General features: G+C 52.0%; 1 protein-coding gene across 5 annotated transcripts in view; it reads left to right on the forward strand.

Annotated features, from left to right (window-relative positions):
* Positions 1–26,605, forward strand: part of DPP6 (dipeptidyl peptidase like 6) — a gene marked incomplete at both ends in the record, with an annotated part of 1,069,233 nt that overhangs the window by 975,072 nt on the left and 67,556 nt on the right. For all 5 annotated transcript variants that reach the window (XM_080701136.1, XM_080701138.1, XM_080701135.1 and 2 more), the window contains 6 exons: positions 10,298–10,421; positions 12,475–12,513; positions 19,033–19,140; positions 21,519–21,610; positions 22,462–22,509; positions 24,059–24,177. In XM_080701136.1, the coding sequence (XP_080557262.1) occupies positions 10,298–10,421; positions 12,475–12,513; positions 19,033–19,140; positions 21,519–21,610; positions 22,462–22,509; positions 24,059–24,177 (530 nt within the window). The remainder of the gene's footprint in view (positions 1–10,297; positions 10,422–12,474; positions 12,514–19,032; positions 19,141–21,518; positions 21,611–22,461; positions 22,510–24,058; positions 24,178–26,605) is intronic.

Consider the following 26,605-nt stretch of genomic DNA (forward strand, 5'->3'; position numbering starts at 1 on the left):
GGATAGATTATGGATGGATGGGTAGATGGATAAATGAATAGATAATGGATGGGATAGGTGGGTGGATGGATGGATATATGGATGGGTGATGGATAAGTGGAGGGGCTGATAGACAGAGTAATACAGTGGAGGAGTGAATGGATGGATAGGTGATGAATGGATGGGTAAATGGATAAATTAATAGATTGGTGGGTGGATGGAGGATGGATGGGTAGATGAGTGGACAGATGGATGGATGAAAAAGCACGTGTATGAATATATAAATGGTGAACAGATAGATTATGGATGACTGTGAGTGGATGATGGATAGGTTGAAGAATTTATGTGCAGAAAGATAGATGGATAAGATCGTCTTATAAGTAGATCGGCTTTGGAGGCATAGGAATGGAGATCTGGAGAAGGGCTATTATGAGATTTACCCCCACCACTGCTCTCCAGTGAGTCCTTTCATGTTCAAAGCTTAAACACGTTGCATGTGACCCTCCTGCCCCTTCTCCCTCATCCTGGCAACTAGCCCTGCATCGCAGCCCCTAAGATGGAAGGAAGAGCTGGCATGGCCCGTTCCTGGTCTGTCCCTTCATTGACAATCAAATAGAAATACACCTTGAGTCATCATTCGCCTTGGCCGTCATTCTTGTTTTGTGACGCACAGTCTACCTGCAGACCTTTGCATATCGTTGAGAGCAGACCCAGGCAGGAGTCCTGCACTTCATCATAGGTGGCACCTATGCTCAGTGGCATCTCAATTTCCTCAAATCTGCCCTCTATTAAAGTTCACCCTTTAAAAAGAAAACAATTCTCTGTTGTAGTATTTTTTCATCCTAGCTTGATCCATGGAACAAATGTTGCTTAAAAATGCCAGAGTTAATTGCGGGCTCTTCATTTCACTAGATAAACAGGCTTTAGCTCCTCTTGGCCTCTACCGCCACACAACTGTCAGAACCTTTGCCAGAATTTGGAATACCAAGAAGTGACACGGCCCATTAATCCCTGTGAGAGAGACGACGCTCTATTAATATTTTATGGCAAACAAATGGACTGATAAAAAATTCATATACTGTGCATCATGAAGAGTCAGTTCTGAGCTGAAGGCACCTTTGGCTGGGGACCTGGGGAATGTTGTAATATTTTCTCAGCCATGCTGTGCTTTTACAAGCACTCCTCCCACATGCTTTGTGGCAGAGCCTGGGTCTTCCTAGTCCAGCAGTCCCCACCTTGTACTGAAATCGACAGCTTGCTGATCGGTCTCTTCCAAACCGTGAGCTCTCTGACACGAGTGTTCGCCCATCTCTGTGTTGCTAAGGTGGTACCGTGTCCACCATGATGACCCCTGAATGCTCTTTGAATGAAAATGTGTATTTGTAAGCAGACGTAGCACACTAAAGACAAAATCTGCAGCATTGCTTCCAGGAATCGTGGCTTTCTGTTAGTATCTTGATACCATGTTCTTGTTAAAATGCAATTTCAGTGATAATCAAGATATGATTAGCAATTTTCTGTGATTATTAAAACGCCTCACTATCTCTCTTCATCTTGACAGTGCACTGATCCCCAGGGTTGAATTCTTTCTGTCCCGTCATCCAGTCTTGTCCTCTTCAAAAGCGATTCTGCTTCATATCCGGCTTTCTTCAAACCATTACCCAATCTCTCTTTATTCTAAAGCACTCTGTCTGCCTACCCATACCTTTATTCATTTGAAAAATGCTTGGTAAGAACAGAGATAGAAGTAGAGACCTATTGTTAAGTGGTACATGGAATCGCCCTCCTCTGGTCCCCTGCTTGTTGAAGTATCACGTGTCTCGAATAAGTGTCCTCAAACCCGAGCCTGTGCCGGAATCACCAGGGAGCCTTTTTAAACCCAGCATGGCTGGCCCCCGCCCCCAGAGTTTCAGCTTCACTGGGTTGAGGCCTGAGACTGTCCCTGGCACCTTCCCGGGTGCTGTCTGTCTGGGGCCACACATCAGGACCCGCTTGCTTGGGTCCCTGTGACCCTGGGGAGTGTCTCTGCAGCCTGCTCTCCTCCAGTGACTTGGGTGACCCTGCCGCAGAGACGGTGCCCACTGCTATTCTGCTCTCTCTGGGCAGGTCTCACTTCCCTGAGCGAGGTGACCACAGAGGCCACCCTGCCTCTGACTGCTGGAACCTCCACGCCAGGACCCACAGCACCAGTGGGAGGGGCTTCTCCTGTTGCTGCCTTTGCCTCCTGCCAGGCAACACACTGAACAATTTTGGTGGTGCTGATACGGGACCACGAGCGGGTTCTGTGGGAGGAGGACAGGCGAGCAGGGCTCCGCAGCCAGGACCCACCTGCACCACCCACCCCGCTGTTAGCATACACACACCATGTTTTCCTCTGCCCGACCACACTGGGTGCGGGGGACACAGTACCTCCCAACCGCGTGGCTTATCCTACCCTGGGTTCACTTCATTTACAAAGACTTCTTTTATTCTCATTTTAATTTCACTGTAGATTCTCTCTCTAATCAATTCTTCCTCATTTTCCTCTTAAGAGACTGTATTACTCAGGTCATAAGACTTGTGTAGACTCCTCAGGTCCTCAAGCCTGGGACTGGAGCTCGAGGAAGAAGAGGCACACACACACTCTGCTCTTTGGGGCTCGTCCAAAGGGGCTTCCAGCCCTGCTGATCTAGAATCATCCAAAGGGATGGTGATGTCTGATGGCATGAGATAGGAGGGCACAAATCCTGAGAGATGGAAAAGGTTAAGAAATGGGACAGAAACGTGGCTCTGGGAGGACCGGGGCTGGGGAATGCTCTGCACATGTTCACCATTCCCGGTAGAGCAGAGATGCCCGGCACTGCCCAAGGAGGAGGTCAGCTTGAGCCCCTGGGACTTTTCCCTGGGAAGGCTGGTGCAAGGTGCTGCCTCCTGGCTGTCCCTGGGAACAGTGCAATGCCGCCTCCACAGTGACCCCGAGGAGGGAAGTCAGCCAGAAGGTGCCCATGGAGCCCTCCTCTCTTCTAGGGAAAGGGGCCTTTTCGAGGAGAGGAAAGAGCCCGACACAAGTCAGCTGGGTGCCAGGTGCCCTGATCTGGCTACAGGGACAAAGTCCCCTTCTGTAAAACCCAGAAGTCCCCAGCCCTTCTCTAAGGAAAGTCTTTGTGAGAAATCAGCACAGAAGAAGCCATAGTCTCTAACACACTGCTTCTAAGAGGGAAAGCTATCCTCTGGGAAATCAAAGTGACTTCCTTGTTCCTTTACTTCTTTTTCCCCAAAAGAGAAAAAAAAATACTGTCTTTGTTTGTGTACCTTCTAATTAAGGCCCATTTCTGTGTGGCTTGGAGAAAAACCAGCTCAGGTCTTGAGCCTGCTGAGAGTCTGTGATCCCGGAGTGGGCAGGCCCAGCAGCCCCAGCACCGCTTAGTGACCCTGACCCAGGTCCCGGCCTCCTAGACAGTGTCCTGAACACAGAGAACAAATGATCATCTACTGCAGATTGTTTATTAAAACATCAGATTTCACGTCAGCCTCTCCCAGGGTGGAGCCAGTCTTCTGAATCTCGAGTTTTCTTTCTGGATACCTTCACACATCTGTCTGGAGCACTTCCTTCAGATGCTTTCCTAAGGAAGCATGGAAAGTACATTTTGACTTCTTACGTATAAAAATGCCTCCCCTTTTCATATTTGCTTAAAATTTTAGATGCATATAGCATTAAAATTCAAAAATCATTCTCTCTCAATGTTAGGGGGTAGAGTTCCTCTGCTTCTAGTATTCAGTGTTGCTAATGAAAAAGTGACGTGAGTCTGATACTTGCGTCTCTGTACGTTACTTACCTCTTTCTTTCCAAAAACTTTCTGGGTTTTGAGATCCTGTGTCTAGGTGGAGGTTTTCTTTCCACTCATCACCTCCTCCGTCCATGGCTGTGATGGACACTCCTGTTTTAGCTACATGTCCCTACTCTATATCGTCTTCCTCTTGGAAATCCGAATGCCAAACATTCCCTCCAGGGATTCGTTTCTGCAGACCTTAAAGCTGCTGTGTCTTCCAACCAGATTCCTCTCTCCTGGCTCTCAGTTGGACTTCTGCCTTGCAAAACTGCAGTGAAACCTTTTGGCTTCCCGCTGTTATCTTTATTGTTGTAGACATATGCTTATTTTACCCCTTTATTATCATTGCACCTAGGTTTCTGGAGTGAAAACAAGCTAATGTGATCTATCCACTCACTTAAATTGGAATCCTCTGGTGTATTTTCAATAACCTTCTTATTTAAAAGTTAATCTATCAGGTATAAATGATAAAGGCCTGTCAGTCCGCTGCCTGTGGGTAACTCCTGTGGGCAATGGATTCACTGTGCTTTGAGACTTTTTCTATAAATATATTCTTGCTCTTTGTTTGTTTCTTTAATAATTCAGCTATTTTCTTGGCCCCATTTACTGCAGAAGTCTTCCTTTCCCTGTGACTTATAACAACATCTTTATTAAATATTAAATTCTTACATGAGCTATTTTGTTCTTATTTAAACCATCGTGTTATAAGGCTGCCCAAACTTCTGGGTAATGCCAGCTCAGCGTTTCCCAGGGATGGGTGAGACTGTAGGGAAGAAGGTGTTCTTCATCCGCGTCCACGGCTCCCGTGGCCTCGCGTTCCACGGGGAGCAAATGGGCAGCTATCTCTTGGCTTCCCCTGGGCTGCAGATGGAGATCGCCAACATTAACATTCAGAAGCATCCTAACTCTTCACCGTTTCTCGTTGTCTTTGTAGCCATGTAACTCAGAGTTGGTAAAGGCTACCTCAGATCTGTAGAACTCCCTGGTGTTCCTAGGGTCTGCATCTTGCGTGGCCACCTCTGTGCCATTTGGGACCCTCCCAGTGTAGGTCTGCACAGCCTTGAGGCCAGAGGCAGCCATATTTTTTCTGTGTGCAGTTGTTTAGACCAAGGGGCTTTGGGATAGAGAAAAATGCAAAATGTAGTAAGAATTAGGAGAGTCTTGGGTCCTCTGCTTAGGGCCTCTGCTTGGGAGCGGCGTTACTAAGCAGGGAACTGTTGCACTTTCCTTCCTGCTCACACATATTGTGACTACAAACCTTACACAGCAAGAGAGCGGTCCCACCCGGGGTCGTCCCTGCATAAGGAGTTGTATGTACCCCAACACTAAAATGCTATCGCGCTCCTTTTAATGGGCTGGTAGCAGCAACACTTTCTCACTGTAACTTGATTTGGTTTTCTTTTTTATATGTCTTTATTGGTGCATTGTAGTAATATGTCATAGTGAGGCTTGGTGTGATACAAACATACGTGGACTTAGCCCTATTTGAGCCATTTCCTTCATCAATTCTCCTTTCCCTGCTAACCCCCCACTCCCCTTTCACTGTCCTCCTGGTCTCTCTCCTCATTGACCTGAAGTCCGTTTTGTTGACTATTTTTTCCTCTGGTTTCCACCTATAAGAGAATACATATGACCCTTGGCTTTCGGAAACTGATCTCACCTAGCATAATATTCTCTAATTCCGTCCATTTTCCTGCAAATGACATAACTTTTTTCTTTATGGTGGAGTAAAACTTAGTGGTGGGAGTATAAATTACTACAAGCAATATAGAGATCAGTATGGAGGTTCCTCGAAAGACTAGGAGTAGAAACACCATTGACCCAAGCATACCACTCCTCGGTATCTTTCCAAAAGAATTAAATGCTACAGTGATACATGCACACCCATGTTTATGGCCGCACAATCCACACTAGCCAAATTGTGGAACTAACGCAGGTGTCCGTCAACAGATGACTGAATAAGGAAACGTGACCTATACACACAATGGAATATTGACTGAGTTTTCTCCAAGGGTAACCAAACTGATTTGGCACCAAGTCTAGTCATCGCTGCAGTTCTTGGAGTCAGGAAATGTTATGCACAGTGAGATGCCGCCACCCAAGTGACGGGCTCAGGGTGAAAGCCGAGGCCAGCCAGGCGGAGGCTCCCGGAGCGGCTGATGACTGACCCTGGGACTGGACGAGTGCAGCTGCCCACGAGGGAGGAACCAGCACTCACTCAGGAGAAGCAGGAGGCTGGCTGATGAGTGTTCATCCAAAAGAACTCTTACTCCGTCATCTTACTAGAGTCCTTCAATAATCTGTATTGCTTCAGGGTTTAAAATATTTTAATGAGCACTGACGATTTCTTAGCACATGTGAATTGTACGAGTCGGTGGGTTTCCCTGTGATATTTCTGTGCGTGCGTATCTCCCGCATGACCGTGTCTCCTTTCTGCCCGTCTCATCCCCTGCCAGGACCTCCTCTTCTATTTGGGGGCATATTTTTTCATTAACTGCTTGAGTTAACTGTAGGATAAGTGAACTAGGCGGTTGTCCCCAAAGGCATTTCGAGACCCAGTACCTCAGCATTCCTTCGCCTGGCCCCGAGGACCCCACAGCTAAGACGATACAGCCTGGAAACTAGAGTATGAGCTGTACGAAAGCAGAAGTGCTTTCTTAACTGTTGAGTTAAAATGTAGGTCGTGGTGTTGATCCTGGATTTCTACTCAACAATTAAAAACAGTGATCATTATATTTCATCACCATAAAATTCTCTAAAAGTACCACCAGGGTTTCTTTTTTTAGTTCACATTATACAAGTGAGGAGACTGAGCTTTGAGACCTGTAGAACATTAGCTGTAGAACCACGGCTTTCGCTGCAGCTGAGGGCAGCCACGGGGCACCCTTGTCCAGGGTGACGGCCCTCGCCCAGCTCCGGCCCCAGGGCAGCCACGGGGCGCCCTCGTCCAGGGTGACGGCCCTCACCCAGCTCCAGCCCCGGGCAGCCACGGGGCACCCTTGTCCAGGGTGATGGCCCTCGCCCAGCTCCGGCCCCGGGCAGCCATGGGGCACCCTCGTCCAGGGTGACGGCCCTCGCCCAGCTCCGGCCCCGGGGACAGGGTAGAGTGGCCACGCCCGCTGTCTTAATTTTTAGTTCACTTCTCTCTTCTTCCCTACGCCCTGCCTCATAGGACACACAAGGAAAGTAAAATAAAAAAGCGGATGTGGCACCCTATTTAATAGCACATTTTTATTTTGTTCAGTTAGCAAATGTGGTTTTTTTTTTTTAGGACAAGTTATTTGGCTATACTATGTTTTTACTCAAAAAGAAAATATATGAAATTAATTTTACATCTCTGTTTTAAATGAAAAATGTGAGCTACAGCTATGTGTTTAAGGTTCCAAACATATAAAGTCAAACTTGCACATAATCTTTGAATCAAGGTGAAGAATGCCTAGCACTAGCATCTCATTATAGAAACTGACTTTAAATTAGCACATTTTTTACAATGCTCAGAGAAAGACACGGAATAGCCGCCGCTTCCAGAAGCAGCCTCTCCGGGGCTGTGTCTTCTCTCTGACTCCATGAAGCAGGCCGCCGCGCCTTCCATGTTCTGTGACCGAGCGCTCCAAACGTGAGCCGCAGGAGGGCTGCGGTGGCCGTGCGGCTGCTGTGGGTGCTACACAAACCCGCCCCGGCCCAGGCTCTCCCGAGTCCTGTGTGCTCGTGTGTCGTGATGACTAGTCCAGAAGCTTTGCCGAGGAGTTTACTACCACAAAGAACAGGTCTGCATACACCGTTGATATCAGTGTATAGCATTTCATACATCAGAGCAGGCAGTAGGAAAGTGATCATAACGTGCAGTTATCTTTGACCTCTCTGAAGATTATCTGTTGAGAACAACACTATAAAAACTAGAAATAGAACCAAGATGAATATTTCCAGCAAATAGAAACAAAACAGGGTTACTGCCAGGCGTAGTGGCGCACTCCTATATTAACAGTACTTGGGAGGCCAAGACAGGATGATTCGCAGATGGCCTTGGCAAGTAGTGAGACTCTCATCAACCCCGGGAGACCCTGTTTCAAAATAAAAATAAAAAATAGAGCTAAGGGTGTAGCTCAGAGTTAGAATGTCCTGAGGTTCAATCCCTAGTACCACAAAAAAGGGGGTTATGGCCAGTCAGTATGATGGTTGTGGGGAAAGCCCGCCACCCCGTGAGTTCCTCCTCTGTCTCACCTGACTTCGCACGAAGGCCCGCGTGCTGCAGGGCCAGTGCAGGGCTGCTGGCTTCCCAAGCAGACCGGGCTCAGACTTCCCTCCTGGACAGGAAGCAGCCCCAGGCGTGTGCAGCCCAGGGCCCTTCAGACCACCAGCCTCTGCGCAGCGTGGACCGGCAGACCAGCCATGGCATCACGAAGAATAAGAAGTGCCCCATGTGAAGCAAGGGCTGGCCATCTAAGGGCCAAAGTGAAATACAGATTTTTATGCCCACAAATATAGAGAGAGGTAACCAAATCGTGCTACTGCCAGCCCCGGGCCCGCGGAACTGGGAGCAAAGCAGGAGTTTTGGGAGATGCACCCAAAGGACACGTCGCCTTGCAGGACAGGAGCCAGGGCGGAGGACAGAAGGAAGGAACGGCCGGCCCAGAGCGCAGGGCCTGCAGGCTGGGAGCAGGCGGGAGGAATGGAAACGGCTGTATTTCAGAACCCGCATAACTGAGAAGATGAAAATCATGAAAGGTGACGTAGACCTGAGGCCCACGCCTCTGTGTAGACATCTGGGGCCTTCCTCGCCACGCACGTCCTGTGAGCACCTGAGCCGGAGGCCTTCACGTACAGGCCGTCTGTCTTGTTGCTGCCTCGCGCGCTAGACTTAGACTAAGTGATCGAAAGTTTTAACAGGTGGATCAGAGGACGGAGACGCTCGGCAATTAATTTCTAGTCAACCGAGCCCTTCTCAAAAACCTGGTTATTTCGTCCATTCTGTTGAAAATAACGAGTAAATGAAGCAAGGCCCCTTTCCAGCTTGCTAGGAGTTAGGTGGAATACACCACCATCTTCAGTGATCAGAGAGCTTGTAAGACCCAAGTGACCATTCTGAACAGTAGATCTCATTAGAGATACAGATGGGGCAGGTAACCAAGGAGTGTTAGCTGGCTGCTAGAATGTTCTGGGAGTTCACCTGAGGATGACCATGTTGGGTACTCACTGTCCTGTCTTCTTTTTCCTCCTCCTTCTTTAATTTTTTTTTTTTTTTTTTTTTTTTTTTTTGCTGTACTAGAGATTGAACCCAGGGGCATTGTACCTCTGAGCTATCCCCCCCAAGCCCTATTTTTTCTTCTTTATTTTAAAACAGGGTCTCACTGAGTTGCAGAGTACCTCACTAAGTAGCTGAGGCTGGCCACGAACCCACAATCCTCCTGTCTCAGCCTCCCACATACTGGGATTATAAGCGTGCGCCACCACGCCCCGCTTCCTCCTCCTTCCTTTCTGTAATACTGAGGGCGTTCAACTTCTGAGTGACACTCCCAGCCCTATATTATTTTTTTTTTGAGGCAGGGTCTCATTGAGTGTTGTAGGGCCTTACTAAGTTGCCGAGGCTGGCCTTAGAACCTGTGGTCCTCCTGTCTCAGCCTCTTGGGTACTGGGATTACAAATGTGCACCACCATGTTTGGCCTCTTCTTACTCTAGAATGTAATATTTATTTATTTATTTATTTATTTATTTATTTATTTATTTTAGTACTGGGGATGGAACCCAGGAGCATTCTGCCTCTGCGCTACACCCCCAGCCCTATTTTTCATTCTTTACTTTCGAAACAGGGTCTCACTGAGGTGCAAAGGACCTCAGTAGTAGCTGAGGCTGTCTGAAAACCTCAATCCTCCTGTCTCGGCCTCCCAAATGCTGGGATCACAAGTGTGCACCACCACACCCGGCTCATAGAATGTACATTTTTTAAATCCAGATTTTGGAGGGCTCTGGGTGATAGACTTAATCACCAGAGGCCCCATATAAATTCCCCTTGTGCTAACACAGCACTGTTGTATTTTCAGGTTTGAGCAAAATCAGGCTTGTAACACTTTGGGTCCCCAGCCAAGTTCACTGGAAGCCCAGAGTCCTGAACCAATTTCTCTAATTAGCTAGAGTGTCCCTGGGGGTTTTGTCTTTAAGGAAGAGGGGAAAAGAACAGCGCAGAACTGGCGTCCACGCTGTTCACTCTCTCGGGAGCCCGTCTCTGCAACTCCCTCCCTGCTCCGGCTCTTCCTCTGGCCCAGGACACCCCCTGCACCTGCAGCACCAGGACAGTGCATCTCCTTGGACTATGGAATACAACCCCCGTCTGCGGCAGGCCTGAGCCCTGCCCCTGGCCTGGCTGGCAGGTGGCCCTCTTAGGTTGCTTGATGACCCTGTTGACCACACAGCTCTGCACCACCGCGTGCCTCGCCGGCCCTGCACCCAGGCCGGGATGGGCGGGTCCCGGGGTCCCTTGGCCGCTCTCATTCGGTGCCTTTGCGTATTTCAGGGAATACTACATCACCATGGTGAAGTGGGCGACCAGCACTAAGGTGGCGGTGACCTGGCTGAACCGGGCACAGAACGTGTCCATCCTGACCCTCTGCGACGCCACCACGGGCGTGTGCACCAAGGTACGGAGTGGTTGGTGCTGGCTGGAAGCCTCGGGGCGGCCCAAGCTGCCGTGCCCCTTTGAGCCCAGAAAGTGCGCGCCTGCATCCAGGCTTCTGCTCGGCGCCACCTGGTGGGCGGCGCCAGTGCTGCCGCGACCCGGGCGGGGTCTGCTCGGCGCTACCTGCGCCCCCAGTGGCCTGGCCGGCTCCCTGCCAGCCGCGGGGCTCAGGCAGGATCCCAGGGTGCAGCCCGCGCTTGGCCTGGTGTGACCTTTGCAGAAGGCCTTCTCCAACCCAGAAGCAGGTGGGCAGCAGTGTCTAGGAGCCTTGGTGACAGCCTGGGGTTAGCGGCAAAGGCAGGCAAGAGGAAACGAAAGAGACAGGCCAGGCGGACTGAGCGTCTCAAGAAAGGCCAGCCCAGGGCAGGCAGCGGCCCAGGCCAGGCAGCCCGCCATCCCAGCTGCAGCCCCAGCAGAGCCCCTCGCCTGAGCTGGACGTCCGCACAGGTCTTCCAGACACAGCTGGTCCCTGTTTATTCCCCACTGGGAAGGGAAAGGACTTTACACAGTAGATTCCCCGTGACTCCGGGACCCCGGAGGCGGCTTTCAATGTGCCGCTAAAGGGTCCTGAGTTAAGTCACAGAGATTTGTTTCTAAGACAGTTCACCAGGGATTCCCTAACCTTGTGGTGGTACTAGGGATTGAGCAGGTGCGGTCTACCTCTGAGCTATACCCCCAGCCCTTTTTAGTTACATTTTTTTAATTTTAAAACAAAGTCTCGTTGAGTTGCTGAGGCTGGCCTCAAACCTGTGATCTTCCTGTCTCAGCCTCCCAAGTACTAGGAGTGCAGGTGTGGCCCACCATGCCCAGCTGATGCCCTTGCTTTTTATATCACTGGGAGCAGATTCTGGGTTGTTGTGATGGGCTTGCCACAAGGGGAGGAAGAAAGGAAGGAAGGCGTGGGCCAGGGCTAGGCAGCTGGGGACCGCTGAGATCACCTCCAAGCCTGACCCACGCACATCGGCAAGGAGAGCGCCTCCTACCCATAGACCTCGGCCGGGCAGGCCAGAGCAGCAGCAGGCCCTGGCACCTCCAGTCGGTGTCCTGGGTGTGAACGGCTGTGTCCTGGGGTCACAGGGACAAATAAAAACCATTTTTCTTTGTGCATATCTCCAAGCAGTTCTGCAATATCTCTTTTCACACTTTAACCCCTGTAAAGGTCTTTTGAAAGTCAGGCCCGCTGACACACCATGCCATAATTCCAGCACTTGGGAGGCTCAGATAGGAAGATTACAAGTTAAAGGCCAGCCTCAGCAATTTAAGGATACAAATAAAATAAAATAGGGCTGGGGATGGTGCTCAGAGGCAGAGCCCCTTGGGTCCAATCCTCAATACTACAAATATATATATGCTTACCAGGCTCATTCCTTAGAGTTAGAAACTAGAATTTCAGACACAGTGTGGCGTCCTATGCTTGTAGTTCCAGTACTTGGGAGGCTGAGACAGGAGGGTCGCAGGTATGAGGCCAGCCTCAGCTATTTAATGAAACCTTTCATAACTTAGTGAGACCCTGTTTCAAAATAAAGGAAAAATAATAGGGCTGGGGGTGTAGCTGGGAGGTAGAATGCCATGAGTTCAATCTCTAGTACTGCAAAAAAAAAAAAAACCCTAGAATTTTAACCTAGTACCCACACACACACACAAATTCTAAAGTAACGCAGCACATGAGGTTCCCCTTGAGTGGGCACACAGCTGGCCAATGGCCACCAGGTGGCAGAGGCCTTGGAGTGGGCACACAGCTGGCCAGTGGCCACCAGGTGGCAGAGGCTTCCACAGGCTCCCTCCTGGCCGTGGAGTGCCCTCGTGGCTAGGGACAGTGACACGCCTCCTGTTCAGGGCTCTTGTGTTCCCTGCCCACCGCGGTACAAGACAGAGAGGCGAGGGCCTACCCTGCGGGGCCCTGGGGCTGCCCTGCGCCGCCACCACCGCCATGCCGGTAAAATCAGATTCTTTTCTGCACTGTTGGTCACATGGCGCCTGCAACAAAAGGTGCTAACGCGCTGGTTTCATTTCAGAAACACGAGGACGAGAGTGAAGCCTGGCTCCACAGACAGGTAACTGTCCCCGCAGTCCCACGCTCCGCCCCGCTCCGCCCCACGCCGCGCAGGGGGCGGGGCCTTTGCCAGCCCAGCCACGCCCTCACCCCCACCCCCCACTCCCACCCCCCACCCCCCACCCCCCACTCCATCCCACCCCTCCACCCCCCCACCCCCCGTGAGGCTCTGCGGAGAGGGACGCCTGCGCAGCCCGCTCTCTTCCTCTAGCTGGGATGGGAGCCCCTCATGCAGGACTGCAGAAGCCAGGTTCTCTGAAGACGGTGGACAGCCCCAGCTCTTCCAGACAGTGGTCAGAGAGACCTCAGAGCTCAGATGATGCCCTGTGGTCAATTCGAAATGATGAGTCCACGAAATTGCCCCACATAGTCCACGATGGTGACGGGAGCTGAAACTGCCCGGTGTTCCTGCTCATCCTCAGGGTGACTCTAGGGGCGTCTCAGCTGAAGTACAGGCGGTGGTGACTCAGTAGGACCCCTCGTCAGAACCGCCCTGGGACTGCTTACCCCTCACTCAGATAAAGTAGACACATTGGGACAGGCTCTAGAAACTCCAGACTAAAGGAGAGCGGGCTGGGTGTGGCTGTGGCAGAACACTTGTCTAGAACAACAAGGCTTCCATCCCAGCCCTCAAAACAACAAAAAGGTCAATTAGAGAGAGAGCTTCAGAGGCCGGGCGTGGTGGCCACACTAGTAATCCCAGCATTCTGAGACCGGAGGATCACGGTTCCGACAGCCTCAGCTACTTAGCGAGGCCCTTGACAACTCAGTGAGACCCTGTTCCAAAAATAATAAAAAGACTAAAAATTAGGGCTGGGGGTGTAGCTCAGAGGTAGAATGCCCCTGGGTTCCATTCCTGGTACCACAAAAAAAGAGAGAGAGAGAGTCAGAGAAGCCTACATAAATCAACCTGTGACTTTTTAAAACTTAAATGTACACACACACGCACACACACACACACACACACACACACGCACGCACTGTTGTGTCCTTCGCTGTGATGAGATAGCAGAGACAATCAGCTTCTTAGGAGGGAAGGTCTGTTTGAGATCAGGGTCCCCGCCGTTGCAGCCCGTGGTGGCCTGGCCCCTCGCCTGGGCCCGTGTCCTGCCAGTACATCATGGCGAGTGCATGGGGAAAGGCAGAGGGGCTTGCCTCTCGGTGCCCAGAGGCAGAGCAAGCCAGCTTTTCCAACTGAGACCTAAATACCTAACAAACACTACTTAGAGGAAGAAAGGCTTACTTGCGGCTCATGAGTCCAGAAGTCAGTCCATGGGCAGCCAGCTCCAAACAGGATCCTCAGGGACAGCGTATCAGGAAATGGTGGAAGAGGAACGACCACCCTCAGCTCAACCGCAACCAAGAAAAGAGAAAGAGAGCGGAGGGCCAGGGACAGACACAGTCCCGAGGCTGGGCCCCCATCACCCAGCTCCTCCTGCCAAGTCCCTCCTCTGAACCCTGCTGCATTACCTAACACATGAGATTCTTCTGGGGACATTTTATATCCAAACTATAACATACCTCCATAAAAAACAGGCAAATGATCTGAATAAACATTTCTCAAAGGGCGACATATCCACGGCCAACAGGTGTATGAAAAATGCTCAAAATCATCAATGACCAGAGAAATGCAAATGGAAACCACAGTGAGCTCCCACACTCACGCCTGGCAGGAGGGCAGGTATCAAAAAGATGAAAGGTCTGGAGAAGAGAGAAGCCAGCACATGGTCAGCGGGGACAGACGGTGGAGGTTCTCAAACAACTAAAACTAGAGTCACCGTATGATCCAGCAACCCCATACTGGGTACAGAGCTGAAGATAATGAAGCCAGAATGTTGAAGAGACACCTGCACTCCCTGTTCATGGCAGCGTTCTCACAACAGCCAAAGTGTGGAGTCAACCGAGGCGCCCATCAAGAGGAGAGTCAACTGTCTACACACCATGGAATATTAGTCAACCTTAAAAAGGAAATTTGTGTGTGTGTGTGTGTGTGTGTCAACATGGATAAAACTGGAGGACATTATGTTACGTGACAGACCCAACCACAGAAGGGCAAATACTGTAAGATCTCATTTATATGTGGAATGTTAAAATTGTTGATCTCATCCCAGAAAGACGGATGGTGATGGTCGTGGTGAGGTAGAGAGATATGGGTCGACGGACACAAAGGATCAGGAAGAATGTTTTTTTAGCCATCTTTCATATAAATATGGCTAATGACTAGAGCTACTAGCAATGTATTGTCTTCTTTAAAATGGCTAAAAGAGTATGTATATATATAATTTTTTTCAGTTTTGGAGATGACCTAGGGACATTCTCCCTCCAAGCTACACCCCCAGCCCTATTTTTTATTTTTTATTTTGAAACCAGGTCTCACTGAGTTGAGGAGGACCTCACTAAGTAGCTGAGGTTGGCCTCAAACCTACGATCCTATCTCAGCCTCCCAAGTACTGGGATTACAAGCGTGTACCACTATGCCCAACTAAAGAGTATGTTTTAAGTTGTTCCCAACACAAAAACAAAATGGTGAGATAAGGCGCGTGTTCATTGGCTCAACTTTACCAACCACCATGAATACCTATTTCGAAATAACATGTTGTGCCTGATAAATAAATTCAACTTGTAAAAAGTGGATCAGCTACTCTCACTGGACACATGTTGTTAGTAGCATGTGCCAATATGATTCCTTTTATGGTTCAACAATATTCTGCTCTGCAGATATACCACAGTTTGCTGGTGTATCGATGGACACTTGCGTGGTCTCCACCTCTTGGCTGCTGTGAACAGTGCTGCTAGAAACCAGATGCTGAGTGAACGGCCACGTATAGCACGATTCCTTTTACATGGACTACCAAGAGGCAATAACTCATCCAACTGACAGCTGGCTGTCGGGGCCGGGCCGGGAAGTGGGGCACGACTGCTCGTGGACACGGGCTCTACTCGGGCGATGGAAGTGTTTCGGGTGCAGAAGCTGTGTCTGAGCAGCGTCGTGCGTGTACTAAATGCCACCGAGCTGCTCGCTTTTGTTAAAAATGTTTTGTGTTGTGTGAGTTCTGCTGCCATACATTTTTAAGACAGGAGTCAGCTGGAGCACCAGCTCGCAGAGACATCGCGATCTGGACTGGGGGAGAGATCTGCACGTAGAATCAAAGTGTGGAGACGAAGATGGTAGTCCTAGAATATGTTCAGAAGCCGTGTTTCGTGTCTAGATGTTAAGGGGCTGGGAGCAGCAGGAGACCTGGAGCAGGCCGCATGGGAACTGAGTCTGGGGTCGCGTGTGGACTGTGTTGGAATAGAGGGGCACGGCACGAGAGACATGTCCGTGAGAGTCCAGTGGTGTTTGGTGGTGGAGGGTCAGCAGAGGCTGCTGGGAAGTGAGGGAACGGTGTCCACCCCTGCTTCCACGTCCCCCGCCCTGAGGGCAGCCCCAGGGGAACCCGGCTTCCCAGCTGGTCCTTGGATGAGCCCCGGGTGGGCAGCAGTGCGTTGTCCTCGGTACACGGGAACCGTGGGTCCGTCCTGCCCTCGGTGCTACGGGGCCCGCAGAGCACCAGCCAGAGTGCCCTGTATTTACTGGCTGTATCTCACCATCACCAAGGAAGAACACCAAGCAGGCATGGTGGACAGCCCGATGGGATTCAGGAGCCCAGCTCCTTCCCACAGAATCAACACTTAAAGAATAGCACAAATTAAAACGTGTTAAAGCATTTAGTAAGCGAACAGCTAACGTTCTAAGGAACCACCACCTAGAAACATGCAATGCTGCCTTGAGGTCCACGTGCCCTGCTCTGTTGGAGAAACTTTCTCCCCCGAGATTCTCAGGCCAGCCCAGGCCCACAGTCCCTCCTGCGCTGTGGAAAAGCGGTGCTCCTGTGACCAGGAGCGGTGATGTGTCGGGACACCCTACAGACCATGCATCTGGGACTCGTGGAGCTCAGAGCTCCCTGGTCTACAGGGAGAGCCAAGTTCAAGCAGTTTCTCTTTACATTCCTTTTTTCTAAAGAAATTCACAGATTCTGCTTTGCAAAGATCCTCTGTCGTACACCCATATCCTTCAGACACCATGAGGACCTGGAGCCCAACCGAGGAGCCCACACAAGGCTGGACCCGCCGTCCACTGCACTACACTGCCGGCTCCCCTTCAGACTCAGGACCCTGTGGGACGATCCAGGGACACCACGCTGAGACCATGCTCTGCCAGCCCATCCATCTCCACTGGGTTGCAGGAGCTGGCCCCAGACAGCAGGAAAGGCAGTGTGGGAACTGCAGACCCCGGGGAGAGCCTGTAGCTCCCCAGCGGGACGCTGTGAGCCGAACACTGCCCACCTGTGCTGCCACAACATCGCCTGAACCGTGGCTCCTGGTCTTCTCTTCCCTGCACTTCCCAAACTTCCAGCACAGAAACCCAGAGATTTGCCATGAGCCCAGAGGAAGCGGCAAATGTGTGTGTAGACAGCCGCCACATTTCCTCTCCTCTAGGAATATTCCAAAGAACAGGCGATCCCCCGCCCACCACACACACCACTGTTGCCGCCACTGTAGAAGCTTGGTCCGGATTCGGGTCCACCGGGCCCTCTGCCAGCACCCGCACCTGTGGGTGCAGAACCCAGAAACTATCGTTTTGGTTGAAGTTAGCCCTGGGGGTCAATTTCTGACAGTCTGTTCTTTAACTAGATTTTTGGTTTCATGATTTCAAAATTCAGGCTGGGAAGTTCAATAAGGTAAACTTAGCGGAACCCTGGAAAGAACTGGCAGAGACGCCCCCAAAGAGCTCAGGAAGAGCCTCTCAGCAAGACAGAGGGCGCGCTCCTCACAGATGTGCCCTCAGTGAAGCTGTAGAAACTGAGTGTCTATCAGAGGGTCTGGGAACTGCTCCTCAAAATCAAGTGGATTAAAATCCAGGCCCCTGTCCAAAAGCCCCAAGCTTTGTCATTAAAAATACTTTGCGACATACAAAGGGAGTCTGAGGCTCCCTGAACCTCCCCGGTGTGCCGGGGACGGAGGGGCTCCACAGAGTGGTGTGAGGATAACATCAGAATGTCCGGCCTGCTCCTGGTAAGCACAATGCTGCTGCTGGCCAGAATTAATTATATTACATTTAATCTCCTCCCAAAGTGCAAACATCTCCCCAGAAAATGGGGAATACCACCTTGTCCGCCCTGCTGTTTGCAAACAGAAGTACGTCTAAAAAGCCAAATTAACGGCTGGCCCTCCACTCCCTTTTCTTTTAAATGCCATGCTTCCAGCTCTAAATAGAAAAATCAATATTTGTAGATTAAAGGTTTCATTTTATTGCAAATATTCATGAAGGCAAAATGCCATTTTAATCACATGTTAGTTTATTTCTCCGGGCCGATCATATCTGCGTGTGTTCAATCACGGCGGGGAAATGAGTTGCCCGCGTGCCAGCTGGGGTTTATTTACCGTTTGTTCCCGTCCCCGCATTAGCATGGAGCGCCTTGATTCAGAAAATATATTTCGTAGCCAACTAATGGGTGTTCACGGATGGAAACTTCCAAACTTGAGCTTCAGAGAGGCGGGACGCTGCCTTTGAAAAGTCCCTGCCTGCCCATCACAGTGCCAGCCACCTGCTGGTGCGGGCTGGGGGCTCCACAGCTGGGGGAGGGCAGGTGGTGCAGCCCTGCGCCCCCGGGGCTTGGATGCAGCCGCAGCCACCGCCCCAGGGGAGCCTGGGCATGCTGGATCTGAGCCAGGGGAAAGTGCCAGTCGGTCTACGCTGATGCACCAGCTAGCACCTGCCTTGGGTTGAACTTCCTGGTGAGAGGCCCTCCTTGGGCATGCACACTCTTTTCTCGGTGGCTGTGTTTGAAATTTATAGAATTTGTCCGTTTTCTTTTATTCTTTGTCTTCTTGATGGACTAACAGTGTGAGATTAGATTTTACTAAAGAAAAGGACAAAAGAAGGCAACCTCAGGTTTGTCGATTGCTCAGAGTCCTGTTCCTTCCAGCACAGAAGCAAGCTGCAGACTCGTCACCCTGCGCTCAGCTCCGTGGCCGGAGGCGGGAGGAGTGCAGCCTGCGTGCTCTGTGCGCTCTGCGTGCACACACCCGCTGGCCCCCTGTCCAGGCTGAGCACTGCCTCGCCCGCCCCTGCCTGGGCCGCGGCCTCCGGATTCTCCATTGTCCCTCTTCCTTTAGAAAACTAGAGGTTTGACTCACGATTCCTAAGGCAAGAAAAGGCCCACACAGCGCTCACACTTCCAACTGCACCTCATTAAACCACACAGGAGCCAGGCGTGAGGGCGCACCCTCTAATCCCAGCTCGTGGGAGGCGGAGACTGGAGGACGGCAGGCTGGAGGCCAGCCTCAGCAAACTAGGGAGACCTTGTTAAAAAATAAAATGGGCTAGGGGTAGCTTGGAGGTAGGACACCCCCAGATTCAGTCCTCACTACCAGAAACAAAACGAAAAGAAAGAAATCACACACCACCCCAAGTTACCTCTCCTCACCTTCGACACAGTGCAGCCCTGTGCTAATTCTCCTGTGGCCTTGTCCGCAGAATGAAGAGCCCGTGTTCTCCAAAGACGGCAGGAAGTTCTTCTTTGTCAGAGCTATCCCGCAGGGGGGGCGAGGAAAATTCCATCACATCACTGTGTCATCGGCCCAGGTGAGTCCCGCCGCCTCCAGGGCTGATGTTCTGTGTGGATGCCGGCCCCCCATGGCCGACACTCACAGGTGGGTCCCCAGGGTGGGTGGAGGCCAGCACTGGTCCTTACAGAGGTCCCCAGCAGGGCACCGGTCAAGTCTTGCTCTATGGACACACAAGAGCGTGGCCACAGGGCACCCTGGAAATGGCAGAGGAGACGGGATTTGTTGTTGGGTAAGGCCGAGGACTCTGGGCGACCATCACCACCCTTCCCTCAGGGCCACCCAGTGCCCTCCACTCCCTCGTGCACCTGCCTCCAGGGACCCCTCCACCTTGAGCCCAAAGCATAAGATACAGCTTTACCTCGCCACCTCACTCATCGAACACCTGGCTCCGGGGTCGGGTGTGTCTGAGCAGAGACTGAAATGCCTGAATGTTAGCCCCGAAGGGTCACCCCGGCCGATGCAGTCCCCCGCTCAGGTAGCTCAGTACCCCTCGAGGGTACTGCCCTTCACAGAACCTCTGGTACTCCGCCCTGAGACAGAGGCAGCTTGGGAAGGCAGGTCCTTGGCCATAAGCCCATCCTCTTAGTGGAGGTTCAGTTTGGGAAGCCTTCTAAAGTTATGTGAGTGGAGTGTGGTGGTGCTGGCTTGTAATCCCAGTACTTGGGAGGCTGAGACAGGAGGATCACAGGTTTGCAGCCAGCCTCAGCTACTTAGTGTGATCCTGTTTCAAAATAAAGAATAAAAAATAGCCGGGCATGATGGCACAAGCTTGCAATCCCTGTGCTTGGGTGGCTGAGACAGGAGGGTTGTGCAAGTTCGATGCCAGCCTCCACTGGCTTAAGAGACCCTGTATATATATTTATGTCTGGGAGTGTACCCCGGAGGTAGAAGGCCCCTGGGTTCCATCCCCAGTACCACCAAAAAAAAAAAAAAAATAGAAGCCGAGCATGGTGGCGCATGCTTATGATCCCAGCATTTGGGAGGCTGAGACAGGAGGATTGTGGTTCACGGACAGCCTCAGCGACTTACTGAGGCCCTCTTCAACTTAGTGTGATCCTGTTTCACAATAAAGGATAAAAATAGGTCTGAGGGGGTAGCTCAGAGGTAGAGTGCCCCTGAATTCAAATCTAACACCACAATAAAGAGAAAAAAGGGGGGATCTTGTGGGTGTAAAGTAGGAGTAGGAGGCTGGTGTCTATGCCGTGGCCCAAACGGCAACTTGAGAAGAGGAACTCCATGAATACCTGCCAAGAGGCAGGACCGAAGGAAACACCCATACATCCTCCTTGAGAGAAGGAATGTGTGCACGGGGGCGTAGGCAAGGACCCTTTGGGCTTCAAGCCACTTCATCATGTGACTCTAGACTGTCTGCAAAGTGTTTTCTTCTGCTCACTGAAAAGTCTTCACACCACACCCCTAGATTCTGTTGTTTTCTCATGTGGAGCCATTTCAAGCAAGATGAAGCCATTTTTAGATGTTTTCATTTGGACCCAGTCTATGAGTTTGCCCTGTGGCCAGCTTTGCTAAGAACCCAGGAGGACACAGGTGCCTGCCCCACCCAGAGCACCCACACCGCCTTGGCCCCTCTGCAGCCACTGCCTTCCCAGGTCCCCCAGCCCCAGCTCCTCATACACACTGCTCCTATGTCTGCTCCTATGGCCCAGATTTGCTGGCGGCCCTTCACCTAAGTTAATCTCCATCAGCCCCAGCCCGGGGTCACTGGCATCCATGGCTGCACCCCGTATGCCCCCCAGCTCATCACCACACCACTCTCCTTGCAGGGGGGGGGTCACTGCTGCGGTGGTGGCACTTGGCTCTGGGAGGCTCACCAAGGGACTGCACCCATGCACAGCTGTCAGGGACCCAGCTCCATCTGTCCTTGGCAAGGAGGGTATAGGATGCCAGAGCTGCACTCCCCCGCCACTCCTTTACCCCTTTGCCATTTGATTGCCTGAGTTTATCCATTTCTCCCATCCTCTGCTCCCTCTGGGATCCTTAGAGGAATGGCTTCTTTCACAAGACTCACACGCAAAGGATAGACTGTCAGCAGCACACAAAGCCTGCTATGTCATTGGAGGAACTGGGATGGGGGCACCAGGCACAAGCACCAGGAAGAAGACCACCTGAGATTCTCCATTTGACATGCAGAGAAGGGGAGGCAGGATGGGGCGAGTGGCGCACAGGTGGGAGGCGCATAGGCGGGAGACACACACTGGGAGGCGCACATTGGGAGGCACGGGGGCAGGAGGCGCACAGGCAGGAGGCATACAGGCAGGAAGCATGCAGGCAGGAGCACACACACTGCCATTTTCTGAAGTGGCAGGGGTGGGGGATGGAGCGCCGAAGCCTGGAGTCCAGTGTCTGGCACCTGATGCCTGTGTCTGTGTGTTGCAGCCCAACAGCAGCAATGACAACATCCAATCAATCACCTCGGGGGACTGGGACGTGACCAAGATCCTGGCCTACGATGAGAAGCGGAACAAGATGTGAGTGAGATGTGGGGGCTGGCTCCCGATCTTACTGGCTAATGGGACCCATTGGTTTTTTTCTACTCAAATTATGTTCACAGGGTGCGGAAGACAGCCCAGGAGGCTTCTGCTTTCTGTCCTAGACAATATTCCTCACTTCTAGCTTCCCCTGAGTATGTGTCCTGTCCCACCAACTGGACATCCTGAGCTGCCTGGCACAGTAACCAAGTGAGGCTGGCCCCAGACCTGAGTGGTGGCACCTGTGACAGGGCCAGTACCCACGGCACTGCTGTTCACTGGTGTCTGCCAGTCCTTGGCACTGTACTATCTGCTTTATGAGCATCATCTCACTTACCACCATGGTTCTACGAAGTAGGCTTACTGCTTTTTCATGCCCATAAAAACCGAACATACTGGACATGAAGAATCTGAATAATTTTTTGTCTGAGTCATTTAGCTGGTAGCCAGAGGAGCTCAGACCCAAAGAGGACAATAGGAGTCCAGGCTGGATACTCAGCCTCCCGGCATGTGCTACAAAAGCATCCAGGGTCTCCAGTGAAAATCAGTCGGGTATCTAGTGCCTCCGGCTTTATTTCTAGACTCACAAAATGTGTTGTTGGGTCCAGACAGTTGCTAATCTTGTAAAGAAATTCCCACATCGCAATCCAGGTGCACACCACTACTGTCCCCACCTCCTGGGGCAGGACCCACAACTCCGAAGCAAAGCCCATTCAGGAGACACCGCAGGCCCAGGAATCGGCACTGGTGTGCCCTCACCCTCAGGTGTCTGGCCGCCCTGAGAAGCTCTATAAAGGTAGTGCGTGTGTGTGGTGGGCAAGCTGACCTGTGCACCTTCTTGGCCTTCGCAGCTACTTCCTGAGCACGGAGGATCTGCCCCGGAGACGACAGCTCTACAGGTATCCCTGACTCCTGTGCATACTCAGGAGGGCTTCTGGGCCCCCACTCTTCAGTAGATGGTGTGGGGGGGAGGGGTGCAAAAGGAAAGATAAGTTGCACAAAATCTGCTAGAGAAATCATGAAAATTGCCAAGGCCACCAAATCTGTGGCCTTATTCATTTTCTGCTCTGTTGGGTTGAATCTCGCACTCTGGTGTCTTCTTTTGATAAGCTGGGCTTCCTCAAGTCTCCTTGCACCTGGAGTTCTCACCTGCATGTGTGGAGGCTGGCAAGGTTGGTTTGGAATTGGCCAGGATGGCCACACACTTTCCTTACAACCTTGCATGCTTTGTGATCTGCAAGGAGGCCAATGATGCATCCATCCAGCTTGCTGGAAAGAGACTAGATCCCAGGTCTCCCTCCCAGCAGCTCACCCCTCCACCTGCCCCGGTACTATCTCACAGGCCGAAGTTGGGGCTCTGAGTGGTTGGCCCTGGACGCTTCCTATCCTTGTGGTGGAGCTGAAGGACAGTCGGCACCTCCTGGATGCTTCCCAACTAGAAGGAGGGTGCAGCTGGTTAAGCACACACAGCCACTGAAGAAAGCACCGTAGTGTAGACCAGAGAGCCTGAGGCCAGAGCCTCAGATTCTGGATGCAGCCAATGCCTGTGCGTCCCTCCCTTTCCCCACTGCAGGGATATTAGAGGAGCCCCCATGCACTGAGGTGTCCCCTCCATCAGTGGGCTCTACACTGTAGCAAGGTGGATGACGGGGTGTGGGCGGGTGGAGAAGACCCTGGCCAGTGCCGGGCCGCAGACCCCTCCTCTCTGTAGGCCGCTCATCCCTGATGTGTCCTGAGATCCCTGAGACTGGTCAGCGTACCAGATTTGTAAGAAAGCGCTAAGCACCTGCTCACCCTGTCCTGCAACTTCTGGAATTAGAAGTGTGCCTTCTCTGGCCCTGAAATCCCTCCCTCTCACGCACCGGAATCTGCAGGGGGCCAAGATGAGGCCACTAATGGCTGTGTTTGGAAACACGTCAGGCCCCTTGACCTGACATCGCACATGATCAGAGGGGCCCCAGGTGGGGTCTTCAAATCGACCCCCACTCACCTAGTGCCACTGAGTCAGTTTGGGAACAGCCGGAGCTGGATTCAGCTGCCCGTGCAGAGCTGCGGCCTGTCCCACGAGCGCTTGGCTCTCAGAGAATCGGTTTGTGGGTAATCCCTCTTGGCCATTCTACAACTGCCAATCATCCATTTGGAGAGCGATACATGTGGATCTAAAGCACTAGATAAGAGGCCAAACACCTGCACCTCCTCATGCTGGCCACACGCAGGGCCACGCATGACCAATCAGATGCCATCCCCAGAGAAGAGTGCCAGGAATTCCTGAGAGTGGGAGGGACACGCGAGTGGGGAGGTTTCCGGAGGCGTGGAGATTGGGCACCCACGTGGGAGATGGACAGGAATGGGCCCCAGAAGTCGGCAGCAGGGTCGCAGGTCACATTGTAGGAGAGCTATGCACGACCCATGCGCTGCCCTCGTTCACACCCTGCCCTGTTCCCACAGCGCCAACACGGTGGGCAACTTCAACCGGCAGTGCCTGTCCTGCGACCTGGTGGAGAACTGCACCTACTTCAGCGCCTCCTTCAGCCAGGGCGCAGACTACTTTCTGCTCAAGTGCGAAGGTGAGTGTGGACTGGCACCATGCAGGTGGGTGCTGAAGGCCAGGCCGCGCGCCTGGGGGAAGCCAAGAGGAGCCAGGCTCACTGCAGAGTGGGGGTCCTGCCGACCACTCTGGGACAGAGCCTTGGCACCTGACTGGAGTTTTCTCTGTGCAAAACCAATTTATTGCCTGGTTTGTCTCCCATAGGCCATAAAAGAGTAACAAGGGCATGGGCCAGCTGGGGTATCTTACACATTGACACACCCAGGCCATCTATAAAGGTAATAAAAGCAGTTTCTAAGGTCAGTGTTTTAGGCATATTAAGAATTGAGGTAAGCCAGGCGTGGTGGCACACACTTGTAATTCCAGCATTCAAGAGGCTGAGACAGGAAGATCACAGTTTGTGACCAGCCTCAGCTGCTTAGTGGGGTCTTTTGCAACTCAATGAGAACTGTTTCAAAATAAAGAATAAAGAATAGGGCTGAGGATGTAGCTCAGAGGTAGAATGCCCCTGGGCTCTGTCCCCAGTACCGCAAAAAAGTAAAAAAGAGGTTATCAAAAAGTCTCAGAAGAATACGTTCCTAGATTGAAATCATTGATAAGTGTCTTGGTAAGTGTCGCAGGCACACAGTGCTTTATCACAGGGATCACAGCACCTAGAAGGACAGGGCGTGACGCGCCTGTGATGGACGCAGAGGTGTTCTCACCGCTCACGTCACACCTAAGATGTGACTGATGAAAAGCTCGCAGCGATGAACGTGCTGCTAGCCACGGAGGACTCCAAGGAGAGCGCAGTCCACTGAGCCCCGAGCGGGCGCCAGGCCGGGGCGGGCTGGTGGAGGTGGGGAGCAGCTCACCGCTCACGGAGCCCCTCCTCAGGTCTCAGGCAGTGAGCGCAGCGTCTGATGGCCCGCTGGCCGCTGCACAGCTCACGACCGCGTCCTCTTTCAACCATGGCGTCTAAAATCCTGAAAAGCTGTGAGTCAGGAAGACTCTGTCTGGCTCACCAGCGCTTCCACGGTGAGGGGGAGACTTCTGGGGGGCGGGTTCTGAAACATCTCAGTCCCCAGCTTCCCTGAAGTTTACTGTACCAAACTCGCTGTATCCATCAGTATTGTGGTTTGAAAGTCAAACGTGCCCTGGAATTTATGCTCTGGAGGCAGCTGAGCTTGGAGTGGATCCTGGGGAACTGGCCAATAGAAGTACTGTGTGTGTGTGTGTGTGTGTGTGTGTGTGTGTGTGTGTGTGTGTGTCCTGCCACCACCCGGCTGCAGTGCCTGGCTCTAACCTTTTCTCCCTTTCTCCTCTCTCCTCTTTCCACTCCTCTCCTCTCCTCTTCTCTTCTCTCTCCGTCTCTCCTCCCCACCATGATTCCATAAAGAGCTATCACCCTGGATCCTGCTTAGTAGCCAGCATATATATATATTTTTTTTATGTATGTATGTGTATGTCTATATGTATATATATATACACATACACACACACACACACACACTATATATATATATATATATAAAGAGAGAGAGAGAGAGAGAGACTGAAATATTCAAATCCATGAACAAATTAATCTTCCTTCCTCTAAGTTCTGGGTATGCGTCAGGGGTTTTGGACGACAGCTGTGGGAATTCTGGCTGACACAGTCACGGTCCCCCAGGGGCGCAGAACCAACAGGACATGTGTACGTGCGGTTATGACGCGGATCTGCTAGACTGGCTTACACAGTCAGAAGCCGGATAGTCTCACAGTGGCCACTCGGAGGCTGAAGAGGCTGAGAAACCAGGAGCTGCTCAGTCCAAGAGGCCGGAGGCTCACCGGGAGCCAACAGCGCGCCCAGGCTGAGGCTGGACGGCGGGGAGCTCCTGGAGAGCTGCTGGTGAGGGTGCACAGGGCGAGTTAAGGAGCTGGAGCCCCAGGCCCTAAGGATGGCAGCATGGAGCTTGCATATGCGTGGCTCCCCCTCCCCTTTTGTTGGATCCTGGCCTCAGCCTATTGGCAGTGCGTCCACAGTCAGGGCAGGTCTCCCCCTCTGTTTGCCATCCCACAAGACAGTCGCCCCCAGAAACACCCTCAGACATACCCCAAAGTCTCAATTCTATACATTTCCCAGGCTTCGCTCAGGCTGGTCAAGTTGACAGTCGAGATCTACTATCACACTTCCCTTCTAGCGCCTCCCAGGAAAATGACCAGGAGCGTCTAGACAGGATGCTCTAGAAGGGAAGAATACCAGGTCTCCCTGGTCCTTCACTTATCAGACCACAAGCCTGAGGCCAGGAGTTCAGAGGATTCCCCAGGCCCTGGCGAGTCAGGGCCAAAGGGAGGAGCAACATCCGGGCCTCTTCATCCCACCAAGCTTCCTGAAACCGCAGTGTGGGGAAGAGGTGTACAGAGCATGGAGACAGGGGAATGAGGTGGACAGAACCCCTAGAGCCACTAAGGCCCAACAAGGAGCC

This window comes from Muscardinus avellanarius (genome assembly GCF_963383645.1).
Source record: "Muscardinus avellanarius genome assembly, chromosome: 9".
Taxonomy (NCBI): domain Eukaryota; kingdom Metazoa; phylum Chordata; class Mammalia; order Rodentia; family Gliridae; genus Muscardinus; species Muscardinus avellanarius.